At 34.9% G+C, this 17,414-nt stretch overlaps 1 protein-coding gene across 1 annotated transcript in view; it reads left to right on the top strand.

The window, feature by feature from the left end:
* ELAPOR2 (endosome-lysosome associated apoptosis and autophagy regulator family member 2) overlaps window positions 1-17,414 on the top strand; it is a 214,685-nt gene that overhangs the window by 156,681 nt on the left and 40,590 nt on the right. The window contains exons 9-15 of the mRNA XM_056117955.1: window positions 1,355-1,535; window positions 3,293-3,421; window positions 9,842-9,932; window positions 10,786-10,888; window positions 13,697-13,834; window positions 15,191-15,454; window positions 16,122-16,295. Coding sequence (XP_055973930.1) covers window positions 1,355-1,535; window positions 3,293-3,421; window positions 9,842-9,932; window positions 10,786-10,888; window positions 13,697-13,834; window positions 15,191-15,454; window positions 16,122-16,295 — 1,080 coding nt within the window. The remainder of the gene's footprint in view (window positions 1-1,354; window positions 1,536-3,292; window positions 3,422-9,841; window positions 9,933-10,785; window positions 10,889-13,696; window positions 13,835-15,190; window positions 15,455-16,121; window positions 16,296-17,414) is intronic.

Below are 17,414 nucleotides of genomic sequence, written 5' to 3'. Positions count from 1 at the left end.
AAGCACAAAAATTTATAAGTCTATAACTGTACCTTATGGTGTTTCACTAATAAAAAAATTAAGAAAAATTAAAAAAAGATACATCGATTAAAAAATTTTTTTAAAAAAGTGCCACATTCAAGGCTCTTTCAGAGTCAGGAGAATGAGACCCATCATTGTTACAGGTTTTTGGCATATTGAATACGCCACGGGAAGTTTGCCAGACTCTGCCGCGTGGGCAGGATACTTTTGGTAGCCTGCCAGGTTCTCCAGAGTAAGAACTAGATAATAACATGTCATGTGGCCCGGAGCTGGGTTTTATACTCTCCGGGTCTTGGCCGTTGATAGGATTACACAGCACTGGGGGCAGTTGGTGGGTGTAACGCCTACATACTGGAAGATGGGGGATCTGGGCGGAGGAGACCCTGGTCCCAATCCGAGCAGGCTTAGAGATCTACGACCCGGGTCCCGCATAGCTGGGTTCCTCTGCCAATTCCTTCATGCATAAGGTTCATCTGAACGTGTGAAGAGTGGTCTTAAGCATGACTGTGGCTGGAACCGGAGGTCTTCAGCTGCCCGGGCTCTGCTGTTTTTTTCACTAAGTCCATTAAAAAAAAACCTATGGCTAACCCATTTAATATTTCCAATTTCAAATGAAAACTGTATTGTTACAACTTTTTGGGTTTTGCTGTTACAGATATTTTGTTACTTTTTTTTGTGGGGACTGTGTTTGTACCTGTGAGAAGAAATGAACTATTAGATCTTAGAATATTTTCCTTGAAGGAGAAAGCTATGTTAATGTTTGTGCCGCACAAGAGTCTCAAAACCTCATGATACAGCATTTTAGCTATAGCTCTTCTAGTCTAATTTCAGGTTAATGGAAAACTCAGAAGGCAACTACCAGTATTTATGAAATAACAGATTTGAAATGTGAAGCTACTTATACTGTCTAAAACAAATCTTTATTTTTGTGGTAATTTTGTGCAGAAATATGCACACAATGTTGTGGGTTAGGGAAAGGAAAAGAGAAGCCAGGATCTCAAAATGATAGTCTCCTAGAAATTGACATCAAAGTAAAGAGTGAATAAAGGCTGAATCTTTCGTTTAATTTAAGGAAGTATTTAATGATGAGGAACATTCTATGCCTGAAATAAGGCGGCTATCACTAAGGGGCAAACAATTTAGAAGTAATGGTCACTTTTCACCAAAGTTTTGTTTTTCTTTTTGTTTCACTTATTACTAATATTTCAAAATATCTTCAGCTGATCTTTTCATACAGTAGTTGGACTTTTCATAAGCTGTCAGATAAATATTCCAGTTATTGGAAGTTTAAAGCAAATGTAGTATATTAAATGACTTGCAAGTTTTCTTGCAGACACAGATCATGTACAAGTGGATAGAGCCCAAAATCTGCCGGGAGGATCTCACAGATGCTATTAGGTTGCCCCCTTCTGGAGAGAAGAAGGATTGTCCACCTTGCAACCCAGGATTTTATAACAATGGATCATCATCCTGTCATCCCTGCCCTCCTGGAATGTTTTCAGACGGAACAAAGGGTGAGGTGTTGGTCAGCAACGGAATCTTTGACACACACATTTTTTTTACCTTGTTCTATTATTTTTTAGGGAATAGTTCTTTATAATCTATTTGTATTATTTTATAGGGACCAAAAGAGAGTTGGAAAACATGATCGAAGTAATTATGATACTGCAGTGCCTTATTTCACAGACAAAAACAGCTCACCAATGGCATTTGAAAATTTTATCTGTGTTATTAAGTGGTGGGGGGAAATCTCTGCCTTTAGATATTGTTCAGAAAATTCTACTACATTAAGTGACAAAAGACAGGTGATTCTTTTCCACTGTGTGTCTACACATATATTATGGCAAGCATAAACTGTAACTGCTTTTAATTTGGACTTGGAATAATCGCATTTTGCACTGCAAAAATTTCTCATTTTGATCAAAATTGCACCTAAGGAGGTTATTCCGGAATTTATATTTGAGAAAAGTACTTATCAAATAATAATAGAAAAGTATTTGTAGCACTTATTTACATTTTAGTAGACTAATTTTACATTTTATTTTTTATTAAAAATATTTATTTTTTTAAATTTTTTATTAAAAATATTTTTATTAAATATATTTCCCACTTTAAACATCATATTTTACTAAGTTGCTCATGATTTGTTACAGACATTCAGTATTGAAAACCAGGTATACTGCATTTTAGTTGCAATTATCTTTAATTAAATAAAGGCATACCATATACTTGGCTATCCAAACCTTTGGAAGATGGCATAGAAATGACTAGATAGACTAATTTATGTACGTTTGAATTATCATTCTTCTAGGTACCACTAATGTGATGTATCCACATAAATTTAAATTTCTGGAAATTTCAGTTTTTCCACATATTGGTTGTAGGTTATTTATATGAATCATTATTGAACAGGTTATATGAAAATGCTCCTGGATGTACTTTGGTACCTGGAAGTTTTTACTGAATGAACATTTCCACTCCTGATCTCTTTTGCTGCTGATGTTATAATACAAAGTATCTTGGTTAAATTCAAAAGGGCTTGGGAAAATCTTTTTTACTTTAATGCTTCTGATGTTAATTTAATATCAGGTTTATTCTTATACCTCCTTCCAAACCCCTCAACTCACAGTACCATTTACAATATAATGAGTACTTTGAATTTCAGGTAATCTACCCATGGCTTAGTGGTATAATAGTCTGTGAGTTTAATGGTCATTAGGAAGGATAAAATATTTACTTAATTCACAAGGGTGATGAAACTAATTCTATCATTGTATATAAGAGAATTTGTTCAGAATTACTCTTGTAGTAGAGAATATTAGCAATAATCCCCAAATAAAAGGAAAATTATTTTTAAAGATTTTGCTTTTTTATATAAATCAAGCATATATGTGTATAATATCCAGATAGTTTTATTTCCCCAGGATTTTAAAAATTTATTTATTTATTTTTATTTGATCATTGTAAGACAGACCTTTACAAAGCTGTTCATGATTAGGTTTCAATCATACAGTGTTCCAACATCTATTCCTCCAACAGTGCACATTTCCCAGCACCAGTGTCCCCCAGTTTCCTCCCATTACCCCCCCCCCCACCACACCTCCAGCCTGCCTCTATGGCAGGTGCTTAAAATAGAGTTTGAAACATTAGCTTTCAACATTTGAATCCTCATTCAGTATCTCTTTTTCTTCCTGGTTCCTCTAATAATTAATGTTAGTAGCATTTAGAACGGAAATTTGGTGTAATTGTTTTCCCCACCTGTTTCCTATAGAATGTAGACCATGTCCAGCAGGAACAGAGCCTGCTCTTGGATTTGAATATAAATGGTGGAACGTCCTTCCTGGGAACATGAAAACTTCCTGCTTCAATGTTGGGAATTCAAAGTGTGATGGAATGAATGGTGAGTACAAAACCAACCTACCTGATGTATTTTGCCATTAGAGATTTTTGGACACAGCTTTCTGAGAGCCTGGAAACCATGGATACAAGAAACTTTAATCTGAACATCTGGTCACTTACCCAATGTCTAGCCCTTACATGAAAATAGTAAATGCAATATCAAAGTCAGATAACTTCCCTATATGAAAATAATTTTGCATACTTTGTAGCCTGCTTAGAAGTAGATATTGTGGATATAGTTACTTATGGTTAAAAATATCAGAATATATTATTAAGGGAGTTGATGAAATCTATAATCCCATTTTTAACTCCATATACTTATTTTTAGAGCCCTGCCCTCTTCCCTCCCAGTTTTCGAGGCTGAGGGCCACGCTAAGTAATACTATGCACAACTGTGTGAATATGATAGTTGGTTGCTTGGACCTAGAAATGTGGTGGTTCTGAGCTTGGTGTGCCAAAGTTCAAACTCTGGGTTTCCACATGCAAGACATGTGCTGTAGCTGTTTGAATTGTCACCCTATCCCTTTTGTATTTTGCCTTTTAAAGATATTCTGTGTTTATCAGTGTGTGTGTGTGGTGTGTTTTTTGGGGTGTGGGGGGGGTTGCCCAGAGTTTACTCCTGGCTTTGTGCTTAGGGATCATTCTTGACAGTTCTCAGGGAACCATATCTAGTGCTGAGGATCAAACCCAGGTTGGCCAATTGCAAGAGAAATGTCTTCCGTATACTAATATTTTGAACTGGATTGACTTAGTTTGGTTCAGTATTGAACTATGGAATGACATTAACTCATAACTCCTCTTGCCTGTGAAGTATAGGACTGTGTTCACAAAATATATATCAACCCAAATTATAGTTAGCATGAAACTGTCACAGAATTTTATAGGATAATTGCTGAAGTTTATTTTCTCTAACATTTAAAAACATTTATTTTTGGTCACAACCTGCAGTGCTCGGGGCTTATTCCTGGCTTTGCATTCAGGGATTACTGCTAGCAGTGCTTGGGGGACCATATGGGATGCCAGGTATCAAACGTAGGCCATCCACATGCAGACTAAGCATCTTACCCACTGTGCTATCTTGCCAGCGCATAATTGCTTTCACAATTTAAGTACTTTTAAAAGCCTAGCACATAGTGGTTTTGTAATTCTTGTTAATTGAATGACAACATTTTACTTATATATTTTCAAACGTGATGCCAAGAGTAAGTTTTATAAATTCTAGGATTTTACTTCAAAATGCTTGCTTTACTTATTCAGCAATTTTACCAATACATTTTCTCTCTCTATTATATTTGATTATTACTAAGAATGGTTTAAAAATTACATGTCTTAAATACAAAACAAAACTGGGGAATAGGATATTTGGGTATATGTGAACAGAGACTGACAAATAATATGTCCTTGAATAATATCAACAACACAGATGAAAGAGAGGAAACCAAAAATTTAACTTTATTAAAGGGATAAAAATTCATTATTGACCAAGCACAGCGGGTAGGGCATTTGCCTTGCACATGGCTGACCCAGGCTTGATTCTTCTGACCCTCTCAGAGAGCCCGGCAAACTACCGAGAGATCCTGCCTGCACAGCAGAGCCTGGCAAGCTCCTGTGGTGTATTCGATATGCCAAAAACAGTAACAACAAGTCTCACACTGGAGATGTTACTGGTGCTCGCTTGAGCGAATCAATGAGCAATGAGAGGACAGTGCTACAGTGCATCTCACATCAAGGAATTTATTCTGACAGAGTAGAAAAATTGAGGACTATGTTCCAAAAATATCCTTTGATTATGTTTAAGTTGAAGAGTTGACACTTATTGAAAAAATAACACTGGAAAGGCCAGACTACTGAGTCTTTGATGTGTGTATGTGTGTGTGTGTGTGTGTGTGTGTGTGTGTGTGTGAGAGTGACTTGTGTGTGTTTATCCTCTAATATAGGTAGTCTGGAATTTTATGATCTTATAGAGAAATTACTCCTAGTAAAACATAATAATAAAAATAAAGTATGGTGGATATTTTAACTAGCTTGAGAGAAATAGCACTCAAGAGAAGGGGATCTGAATGATGGCCAGGGTCAGCCTGTCTCAGGAAAGAGTGACCAAACATTGACAGTAGAGGTGTTCTGAACAACTCAAGTGTGTGTGACTTTGAGGTTCATGCACTTAGATTGAATTTTGCACATTTGAAGAACAGATATGTAGAAGTAAATCCTCATGTATTGGAAGTTTACCCAAGAGGCTTAGAAGTCGGAGACAAGTCCTATTTATTCATGAAGATATTTATGGCACATGATCTATGATAACAAAAATTTAGTAGAATAAGTCTTCAATGCCCATGATAAGTTCTTGGCAACTGGGACTTTAAGCAAAATCATGTATAACAAAGCAAATTTTACCATAAGCTCGTTGATATATATACTAGTTAAGTGTCTATGACATATAGCTGATCATAAAATATTATCAGAATTCTAAGTAAAAATCCCATACAATTCTGTTATTAAATAATTTGTACTAATCCATCCAGTATGGCAAAAGCATGTACACATCAAATGATAGTATAAAGAAACACTTCTAAATGTCAACAGTACTTTTTTTCCTAGGTGATGGATTGTAGTTAATTTTAGTTCTCATTTTTATAGTTTTCTGTAACTTTCTAAGCTTTATAATAGATATGACTTATAAAACAAAATAAAATAAATACAAATAATATTTAGAAACATGGACTCATTCTATGAGGGAAAATTATAAAATTGCAGGTAGTTTTATAAAACTATATATGGACTAAGACTAAAAGGGACAAATAAAAACAAATCGTTAGGTCAGCATGTTAGAAATAAATATTTTGAGATCAATCTCTTGTCAACACTTTTCTATATCCTTTTTATGACCAAAAATGAATTAAAATGACAGGAAGGGCTCCCCAAAAGGCAGTATTTCCCAAGTTTCTACTTACTTCAGTACTTTCTACTTTCATATCTCTGTTTTAATATCCTTGAACTGTACTTTCCAATATAAAACCATTATACTAAATAGTAGTCAGTGGCCTTTGTAGTTGAAATATACTGGTTTTGACTTGAAGGTTTGCTGAAAGGATTATATTCAGTTTTTCTATGGAAGAAGAAAAAAGTCTAATAATTTTTATGTTGATTATAAGGCAACATGATAACATTTGGAGTATTTTGAATTAAAATATATTGAAATTCTTGTCACCTTTTACTTTTGATGTTTTAAAATACAACCATTAAAATATTTAAATTGACATTGTGAATACCTATTTTTCTTGGGCAGTGATAGTCTATACTTATGGCACTTAGATAGTTCTTAGCCCTCCAATTTATTTTTAAAGATATTGTCCTTCTCTTCATCATTCTGGATGAATGTTTCCATAGAAGCTTTCCTCACACATTGCACCTGGAATTCTATGTCTAGCATTGTAAAACAATGTTTCCTTTTATTATCTCCTCAAGTATCTTTCCTGATAATATTAATATGAGTGCACAATTTCCAAGGTTTCCTGAAACAATAGACCACAAAATGGGTGGCAGAAAACAAGAGAAAAATTTTTTATTACAGTTTTAGATCATAGAAGTTCATAATCAGAGTGTTGGCAAGGAGATAAACCTTCCAAAATATCTATGGGAAATTCTTTTCTTGCATCCTTTTGCTTCTGATAGCTCCAGGTATTTCTTAGCTTGTGGCAACATATCTTTTTTTCGTCTTCATGTTCGTTCACATGGCCATCTTCTTGTGTGTCTTTGTCTTCATATGTGTTTACAAATCTTATTCTTCTCATTATGATTACGGGTCACACTAGTGACCTCATCTTAATTTGATTATATGTGCAGACTGTATTTCCAAATAAGGTTCATTCACGGATTCTTGGCGTTAGGACTTCAACATATATTTGTTTATTTGTTTGGGAGTCACACCTAGCAATTCTTAGGGCTTACTCCTGGTTCTGCACTCAGGAATCACTTCTGGTGGGTGTTGGGGACCATATGTGGTGCCAGGAATGGAACCCAGGTTGGCTATGTGCAAGGCAAGAGCCCTACCCACTGTACTATTGCTCCAGCTCTCAATATATTTTATTGAAGACACAAGTCAACAACAGAAAGTGAATAAATATGAAAAAAATATTAATTTTGTAAGAATCTTAGTTATCTCCTTCCAGTCCATATGTTTTTCTAGGCCTTCTCTGATAACGTTGCCCATCCTCATAACCTTTCTGAGCACTAAAGAGTGATTTTAGAAAAACATTTGAAAATCTTTTTCTTATTTGGATTTCCTTCATGTGATAATACACATATATTACCCCACTGCAAGTTTGTAATCTCCCGAAACCTAAATGCCTTTAGGTTATATATTTTATATATTTTCACTATAGTCTGGGTCTTGCTGTCTTACTTGACTTAGTTGCTTATCTTATTCTTAGTATTTGGCATTAGTAGTTATCTTTCTTTCCAACCACATGAGCCTTTTAATAGCAGAATAACTGGTAATAATTCTCTCATAAGCAATTAAATTATCACATATTGTTTTTGTGATTACCTTGTGTGTATTCAACATATCGTCTTGCTATTAATTGATGTTTAATAACATTAAATAATAGATCAAACACCAATCTAGCACTGATAGTTATATCTTTCTCAGTTTCTCTATTCTTGAAGAAGCAGATTTTCTTTTCTTTTTCTTTTTTCTTTTTTATTAATTCACCATGAGATACAGTAACAAAAATTTCATATTTGAACTTTGATCGTATGTTGATCAAACACACATCCCTTCATCAGTGCACATTTTCCACCACCAAAATCTCCAGTATTTCCCTCCCCCGCAAAGTATTCTTTCTTTACTATAGTTACTTTCGATATTTTGAGACCAGTCTTACCACCCCTCATCCTTGCCAAAAATACAATTGCTAGATAATGTTTTTGGTATTGCTTTTTATGGATATAATATAAGTTTGAACGGCTGCAAGAGCAGTCACACACTCTAGGAATTGTAAGATTTCAATAATTAGGGTCTGAAGAAATCACTGCCACAAATTGCTCGGGTCAGAGGTTCTTGTGTGTTTCTCTGGATCGTGGCCATGTGGAAACTAGTTCTTCTTGCTGGCTTCTAGAAAATGGGGACCGCTGGAGCTCCTAGAGGGCAGGCGGTGGAACAGCCCAGCAAAGAAGGCCTATTGCAAAGTCCTGGGCCAACTCAAAGTAGCAGATTTTCTTTTGGATGTGATTATGTAAGTGCTAAGCCCATTAGCAACAAAAACTTGCCTGACTTTGTGGGGGATATTTTTCCTTTTATTATTTGACTGTGGAGTTTTCAGCTTATGGTATGTTGAGTGTTTCTTTGTAGGGGACAGGTTACTTTCACCTTCTGTGCAGCTCCATCAGCCCATCCTGTTATAGGTTAACATGTGTCTGTGTCTTAAGTTTTACTGATCCCTCAGTGACAGTGGACAGATTCTTGTTTTCCAGCCCTAGTGCATATTGTGGTTCTTGTCAGTCAAAAAACAAGTGAAGTTAACATTTGAGTGAACAAGTAATTGAAAGAAGAACTTAAATGAGGAAATGATGATATGGCAAACTGAAGGAAAAGTTTCCCCATTAAATAATTTTTATGAGAACATATGCATTATGGGGAGAAATGGAGGGGGAGTGAAGATTGTACAAGAGGTGGCACAGGACAGTGGGGGAGGGTCATGGACACTTCAGTGATGAGGATGTTCAGGAACTTTGTACATAAATACTCTAAACTTCATTATTGTCACCATATTACCTAAACTATAATACTTTTTTTTCTTTTTGGGTCATACCCAGCGATGCACGGAGGTTACTTCTGGCTCATGGATTCAGGAATTGCTCCTGGCGGTGCTCAGGGGATCATATGGGATGCTGGGAATTGAACCTGGGTTGGTCACATGCCCTACCCACTGTGCTATCGCTCCAGCCCCTATAATACATTTTTAAAAGAGAAAGCATATATGCATTACTTGATTATTTCTGGAGAATCAAATGAAGTTTCTTTATTTTCATCTAGGCACTTACATGCATACAATTTGCAGCTGTAATTTAAAAATAGCAAATTATTTTGGGGCTATGTTGATTAGTGATAGAGTATATGCCTAGAATATATTCCGAAGTAGATGAAGCCCCACTCAAAACTAAAAAAATAGAAGTAGGAAAAGCTTTAAAAATATATCTAGCTTTGAACTTAAACCCTCCTCCTTCTCCTTCTAAGATGGTGGAGAGAGCACTTGCTTCTCCTGTGACTACTCTGGTAGAATTCTCAGCATCCTATAAGATCCCCTGAGCTGTGGCAGGAATGATCCATGAGCACTCCATGCATGTGGTCCTCCAAAGATAGATAAAATATTGTTAGAAATGTACTTTCTATTCATTAAGATTTTTTTTTTATCATTTGCAGGTTGGGAGGTAGCTGGAGATCATATCCGGAGTGGGGCTGGAGGTTCGGATAATGATTATCTGATTTTAAACCTGCACATCCCAGGATTTAAGTAAGAAAAACCATTTCCCTCCTATAATAATCCTTAGCATATTTCCATAAAGAAGTAAAGTGACTTGTCTTTATAAAAATTATTCATGTTATGACTTATTTTACAAATTAGCTATTTTAGGATACTTATGAATGTGTAGAGGATTTGTGATTGAGGATCTTTTTCTATTAGTTTGTATTACAGAGATGGATTTAAAAGTTTTGTTTTGTTCTTTATTTTTGAGCCACACTTGGCAAAATTCAGGATTTACTCTTGGTGGTGCTTGAGACCATATGGGGTCTGGTTCCTGGTTGCCTGCATGTAAGGCAAATGCCCACGTGCTCTGGCCCCATTAATCTATTCTATTACTGGTTTTTGTTATATTATCTATTACAATTTTTAATAATTTATTAAAATATTACCTATTAGTTTTTAAAATAAAAATTTAAATAACAGCTCAGATTCTTGAATACTAAGTTAAGAGATCTTAGTTCATGTTATTTGCAGAAATATCTTTTGGTTTATGTATTTTTCTCTGTTTTTTTCTAAAGTGGCAAGAAAATTTTTAATGCCATTTATTCTAGTCACCCAGTTGAAATATGCCTGCCTGAGTCTTTTTCTTACAATGAATCGTAGGATTTATACATGGAGATCAAAGTATATTTCTATAATTTTGTAGATTCCACATTATAACAAAGAGTATGGCCATGCAGAAATTGAATGACAAAGAAGCTGGAGTCAGTAGGGGTCTGGAGAAATAAGTTAGATGAAAGAAAGAGTATGACTCTTAACGTAAAGGGGGAAAATGGCAGTTTTGTTTTAGATTGTGTTTTGAGACAACTGTTAAATGTTGGGATCTTAATCTGTCTAATAGACCTCCAACATCTATGACTGGAGCCATGGGTTCTGAACTAGGAAGAATAACATTTGTGTTTGAAACACTCTGTTCTGCGGACTGTGTTCTATACTTCATGGTGGTGAGTGGAAGTGACCTTCAAAGAGAGATTTGTAAGCTTAGTGTTCATTAAAATGTGAATTTATTTATGTCAGTGTGGGCAAGTCACTGGAATTGGAGACTTTATATAACTGAACTCACACTGGAGGTGATTTTGGGAGGGAACCTTGGAACACTGATGGGGCAAGCAGATTCTCTTGATGTGTGATGGGTGTGGTGTTTGGATGATGTGTGCATGGAGGTTATAAATAACAGCATTGTAGATCCAGGTTCTTAATCAATTGATTTAAAAAAAAACAAACTGTGGGTAAGAATCTCATTTATTCTCCCAGTTGCTGAGTTATGCAGTGAACTCTACAAAGAAAGGATTCATTCTTTTAGAGGAGGGCTGAGTAAAGGGTCTTGAGGGAATGTCATCTGGTAGATTTTTTTAATACAAATATACTACCACAGAATGAAAATTTTCCCTTTGTGTCCATCCATCCATTCAACTCCCAAGGATAGAGAAACATATAGTAGTGAAGGCAGAAATAATGGAAGTGTCAAGCACTGGGAAGAGATAAAACTCTTCTAAATTGGAAGAATGTTAGAAAAGAAACTATGCTATGTACCAGTCATAATTTCACCCTTTTTACCTAGAAAATTTCAAATGTTAGTTTGAAAAAAAAATAGCAACACAAAAGTTACTGAGACTTTATGTATATAAGGAGGTTTTAATGTCATCAGTGCATTTGTAGATATGCTCTGCTTCTGTTCTCTTTTTACATTTTTTTTGCTTTTGTTCTCTTTTTGAAGATACTTTTATAACTACTAATACTATCCATTTCCTACATGACATCTAAGCTATAGATTTAAACATTTAGCTGTGATTACAAATGTTTTAAATGAAAACAGACATTTTTCCCCCCAGGAAAATATTGACTCACAGTTTTCTCCCGTCTATTCATTTCTTCATTCTCTCATCCTGGCTGCTGTGAAAATGGCTTTATAAACACACAAAAGTAGTAGACACATCAAACGCACAAATAGTAGATAAATCAACAACACAGGTCTTGGTGGCATTCTTTTTTTAACTGGTTCATTTCAGTTGTCCCTGGAATAGAATCACTACCATTGCCTGGGATCTCTTACAAATGTACATTTCTGGATCCTTCCTAGACTAACTGAAGGGGAAATTCTGGAATAGGCCCATTATTTTAAGAAGCTTTGTGAATGGTTCTGTTAGCTAGTAATGTGAGAACCAGTGGCCTATGAACAGACTCAAAAATTCCTTCGTATGACATTTTTGAGCTTTTTGTACTCTTTACCCATCTATCAGTCCCAGTACTACTCTTTCTACTCACAGCTCATTAGGTAACTTTAGTTTCTTGTGAAACATCCTGTGCTTTTCCCATTTCTCATACTTTATGCTAAAATGACTTTCTTATTCTTCCATTTGTTTTTCAAACTCCCTTTCAAATTTCAGGATCAGCTCAAACCACTTCTTCAGGGAAGCTTTTATTTTGTAGACAAAGTTGACCTTTCTATCCAGTGTGCTCCAAGAGCTCTTTGAAAGACCCTATTTTAATTATGTAAATGTATTCATGATTTTTTTCCTCTTTTACTCCATCATATTTGTTTGGGTACATCAATATTAAGTTTCTAGTTCATATGTTCATTTTTTCCTCTGTGTGATTTGGTCTCCTAAGGGATTTTTTTGAGATGTCAATTAGATATTACGTTGTATTTAATGCTAATTAAACTAGTAATAAAATGCTTTGAAAACAATTAGAGTTTTCAAATTAGGTGCTATTATTTGAAATACTCCAATAAATTTCATTTATTATTAAACACCTAGTGAGACATGTTTAACAAAAGACTGTTTGTATAGTATAAGTTCCCTATGGGAAGTAGCACATATGATGGTTTGATTACTTGGTCATGTGGGAATTTCTGTGATTTATGAAATGTATCCCTCTCTGTGGCATGAATTCTTTATAGCTCGGTTGATTATTTTATAATATATATAACTCTAAGTACATCATAGGAATATAAAGAGAAAAGGTCAGTTTTAAGCTCATGACACTAGCCAGCATCCCAGGTATTTGATGAAAGCCCATCCAAGATCTTAAGTTATCAGGATTTTCCCAGGAATGACTAATTTACAATTTCATAGTTGAGATTGGCTTTCACTTAAATTGGATGTATATTATTTAATTCATCTTGTATCATATTTGGTTTTGAGTCATGTTACATTTGTCACGATGTCACATTTATATAATATTGTAAATACTGTAAGAAAATCAGAAAGAAAACATTACATCTGTCAATTTTTTGGGAATTCAAGTATTAGCAAAGGATTATTTTAAGAACATAAATATTCTGGTGGATCTACTCTTGGAGCGTTCTGGTTGTTGCAAGAGTAACTCAAAGGCTATTTTAGACTTTCTGTATAACAGCTGCCTATCAGAATCTGTGAAGTATAAAGAAATGAAAAGCTTTGCTTTTCTAAGATCCTTGAAGTTTACTGTGAGAAGTCTGGGGGATTATGTTTCCCATTTTAAATATATTTGACATACTAGACACATACACAAACTCCCTCACGGTCTCTATGAATTGAGAGCTCTTTCAGATTGACTTTAAGGTTGATAATATATTGTAATTTGTAAGCCAGTGAATGCTCCTGCAGACTTAAAGGGAAGTATTAAGAGCTCTAGAGTTATATGCTTTGCAGATAAATGTTCACTAGCCTTACAGAGTTTCGTGTAAAGACAAAATCGTATTTGTGATATGTACACATGGATATTGATACTACATTTGTGTTTTATGTGTATTTAAAAATGTATTTTAGGATATTAATAGAAAAAGTACCAACGTGGTGGAATCATGGGGTGGAACGAAAGAAAAACAAGCTTATACCCACGTCATCTTTAAAAATGCAACATTCACATTTACATGGGCCTTCCAGAGAACAAATCAGGGTCAAGATGTAAGTTAAATTTCAAAGACTTAAAATAATTAGTTGCTTAAATATCCTGGTATGTATTTTTACTGATATCGGTCATTTGGTTATGAAATATATAAGTATAAAAATGATACTATTTAAAATTAAGAATTATGACCTGACATAACAATATATCTTTGAATTGTTCTCTGTGATGGAAAAATGTTTCTAGAAACTTAAGAAAAAGATAACTTAATTGCTATGAGAAAACTTGTATCATTTCCTGAGACTTGAAGAATTGACAAATTCTCTTCTGAATGATTTGACATGTTTGGGAGCCATTAATTGTGATTTATCATTTTATTATAGTACGTTATCCTTTTACAACCTGGAGAGAGTGCTTGTGTAAATGATTGAGTTGACACACAATTTTTTAGTGTCCCTGCTGTAATAAAACTTAAACTCTCCTAAATAAGTTCCATAATATGTTACACAGGGTTGTTATTTTTGTGGGTCTCCATAGGTGTGATTTTTCCAAGAAAGGTGAGACAAAGTAAAGCATTTGTTGAAAGATTACCTTAAAGCTGTGGTGGCCAATGTGGCGTCACCATAACCTTCTATTGGGACATTTCTTGGAGAGCCTGTTCTCCAGAGTTTACTTGACTGTAATTCGTGTGAATTGTCAGCTAATAATGGTATGGAGCATGAACATGCAATGGAATCCTATCTTCCCTTGTCTTCCTTTTTCTTTGCCCCAGACAACAAGCCTTAAGTAGTTTATGTTATAATGCTACTCTGTAACAATAGTGACACCTACTGCTACCTGAAAATGATTTTAATTGACTCACTCAAGAGAATAAGAAGTATAAGACCTAGCTAGGTTTTTGCTCTTTAGCTGCATCCTCTAGACAGAAATAATGTATAGTTTAGGAAAAGCGTTCCAGAGGGAAAGAAGGGCTCAAGAAATTGGAATGACTGTATTTCACTGTTTGGGTAAGGACTCTCTAATCCAGTGTCCAATGTGACACCCTGCCACACTGTCAACATTCCATTGTATCACTAGATTTATGTTTCTGTATGAAAACAATAATGGGAGATGAAATTGCTTCTTCATTATACCACATAAATCCTTCCAAATGTAAAGTCCATAAGTATCTCTTAATTTATAATATTTATGACAGGATAATAGTGGCAGCACTCCTGGAACTCTATTATTATGGAAATTTGGTAGCAATTTTAAAATTAAAGGTTAAAAAAACAAAACAGAAAAGGAGTGATATTAATAATTGTCAATTGTAAGCTATTAGTCTGGAACACTGCTTTTTTGTGATATTGATATGATACAGTCTACTTGTATAACTAAGCCCCAAGACAGAAGTCATTATTCTCTCTTCTTTTTAGAATAGACGGTTCATCAATGATGTGGTGAAGATTTATTCTATCACTGCCACTAATGCGGTTGATGGGGTGGCGTCCTCGTGCCGTGCCTGTGCCCTCGGCTCTCAGCAGTCGGGCTCCTCTTGTGTCCCCTGCCCCCCAGGCCACTACATTGAGAAAGAAACCAACCAGTGCAAAGAGTGTCCAACAGACACCTACCTGTCTGTACATCAGGTCTATGGCAAGGAGGCTTGTATTCCATGTGGGCCTGGGAGTAGAAGCACTCAGGTAATCGTGTCTGTATTTCAGCAAACCCCAGAGAAATGCATTTTAATAGAGAAATGCTAAGAACCTTTATGTTAAGGCTTATTTGAAACATTGTGATACCTTTATGTTAAGCATTAAGGAAATATCCCCTTCTAAATGTCTTTTATATATTTTCTCTCCTCTTACATTTACTGAGTACTTCATTAGTGTTCTAGTTTCTGTGAACATAAATAATAAGTAACAAAATCAGCAAATTTCCCAGAAATATTAGAACTGATTTCAATATGCTTGATATCTTGATTAAAGTGGAATATATATATATATATATACTTGATTAAGGTGGAACAAATAAACAATCTCTGTAGTTTGATTTTTAGACTAATTTTAGGGATCAACGATTGATGATATATTACAGATTGATGATATATTAAAGATTGATGTTGATATTATAGATGAGGAAGGAATTAGTTTTTGTTATCAATTATACTGGCATGACAAATCATTTGGCTATTTATTAAAATGTTTTTATAAGAAACAAATAAGAATAATTTTACTTTTACTAGCACTTAGAAATTATATTAGTAAGTAAAATATAATGACAAAATTTCTGAAAGTTTTTAAATATGGATTTAAAAAAATACTTTTGTGGAAACTTATACTTTTCTTTTTCTGCATTAAATATTCAAAGGACCACTCAGTTTGTTATAGTGACTGCTTTTTCTACCATGAGAAAGAAAATCAGAGTTTGCATTATGACTTCAGTAACCTCAGCAGTGTGGGCTCATTAATGAATGGCCCCAGCTTTACCTCCAAGGGAACAAAATACTTCCATTTCTTCAATATCAGTTTATGTGGGCATGAGGTAAGCTCTGGCTCCCAGGTAAGATGCGACATTAGATAAGTTTTGACTTAGTGTTATTTTCTTTGTTGACGACCAGTAACATCTCTAAGGAGATTCATCCTCAAATGACAGAAAATGAGCTTTGTCAGCATAAAGCGTTTGTTCCCTCCTTGAATCTTGGTAGCTTTCTCCACCAAGACAACTTTTGCCATTCTCAGCCTGTCAAAAACAGTTACTCAGTTAGTTGAAGCCACAAACTTCAAGATGTAGATGATCTTTCATTTTTTGTAGGAGTGGGTCAGGCTTGATTTTTTGCACCTATTTCATAAATAGGCAGTTGTAGTCTGAGAAATTTTTACCCTTATTTTTTTGTTTGTTTTGTTTTTTTGATTTTTTTTGAGTCATACCTGGCATTGCACAGGGGTTACTCCTGGCTCATGCACTCAAGAATTACTCCTGGCAGTGCTTGAGGGACTATATGGGATGCTGGGAATCGAACCCGGGTTGGATGCGTGCAAGTCAAATGCCCTACCCTCTGTGCTATCACTCCAGTACTTTACCCTTATATTTTATGACCAATTTTCTTGTTGTTTCTTAAAGATGCTTCCAAAAGGATATTTGCTCAAAAATAAAAGTAGCGGACAAATGTTAATTGATAAAGTAGCCTCTGCTATTCAATAGTATTATCTTTCCCCTGGGGAAAGAAACAGAACCTTAACTGGTACTATCAGTGGCGGGAATACTTTACTACACGTACAGTAGATGTTTTTGTCATGTTCAGTATTTTATGAGTATAATATGTGGCTGAAAATATATGCAATTGTGTGTGTGCATGTATACACACATATAATTAGCAGGGGTGAAATCTGTAAGGATTCACTTTACATGTTTCATCTTCACACATCTTTCCATATTCACTCCTCTAACACCAGTGTTCATTATTTTCAGATTATTTACCAGACTCTGTTCAGGGGAAATTAAGAACCAAATCTGATGACCAGTAAAGTTTTGTGTGTATGGAATTTGTCCTGTTATAATTTTACATAGAGTAATACAATACACTTGATTTATCACTCAATTTACCCCATAAATACATATAGGTTTAATATGTGTTATGTGTCAGATCAGCAGAAAACATCA

This window comes from Sorex fumeus, unplaced genomic scaffold (genome assembly GCF_029834395.1).
Source record: "Sorex fumeus unplaced genomic scaffold, SorFum_2.1 ptg000037l, whole genome shotgun sequence".
Lineage (NCBI taxonomy): Eukaryota > Metazoa > Chordata > Mammalia > Eulipotyphla > Soricidae > Sorex > Sorex fumeus.
Note: the sequence above shows the minus strand (reverse complement) of the source record. Positions and strands in the feature narration are given on the sequence as shown.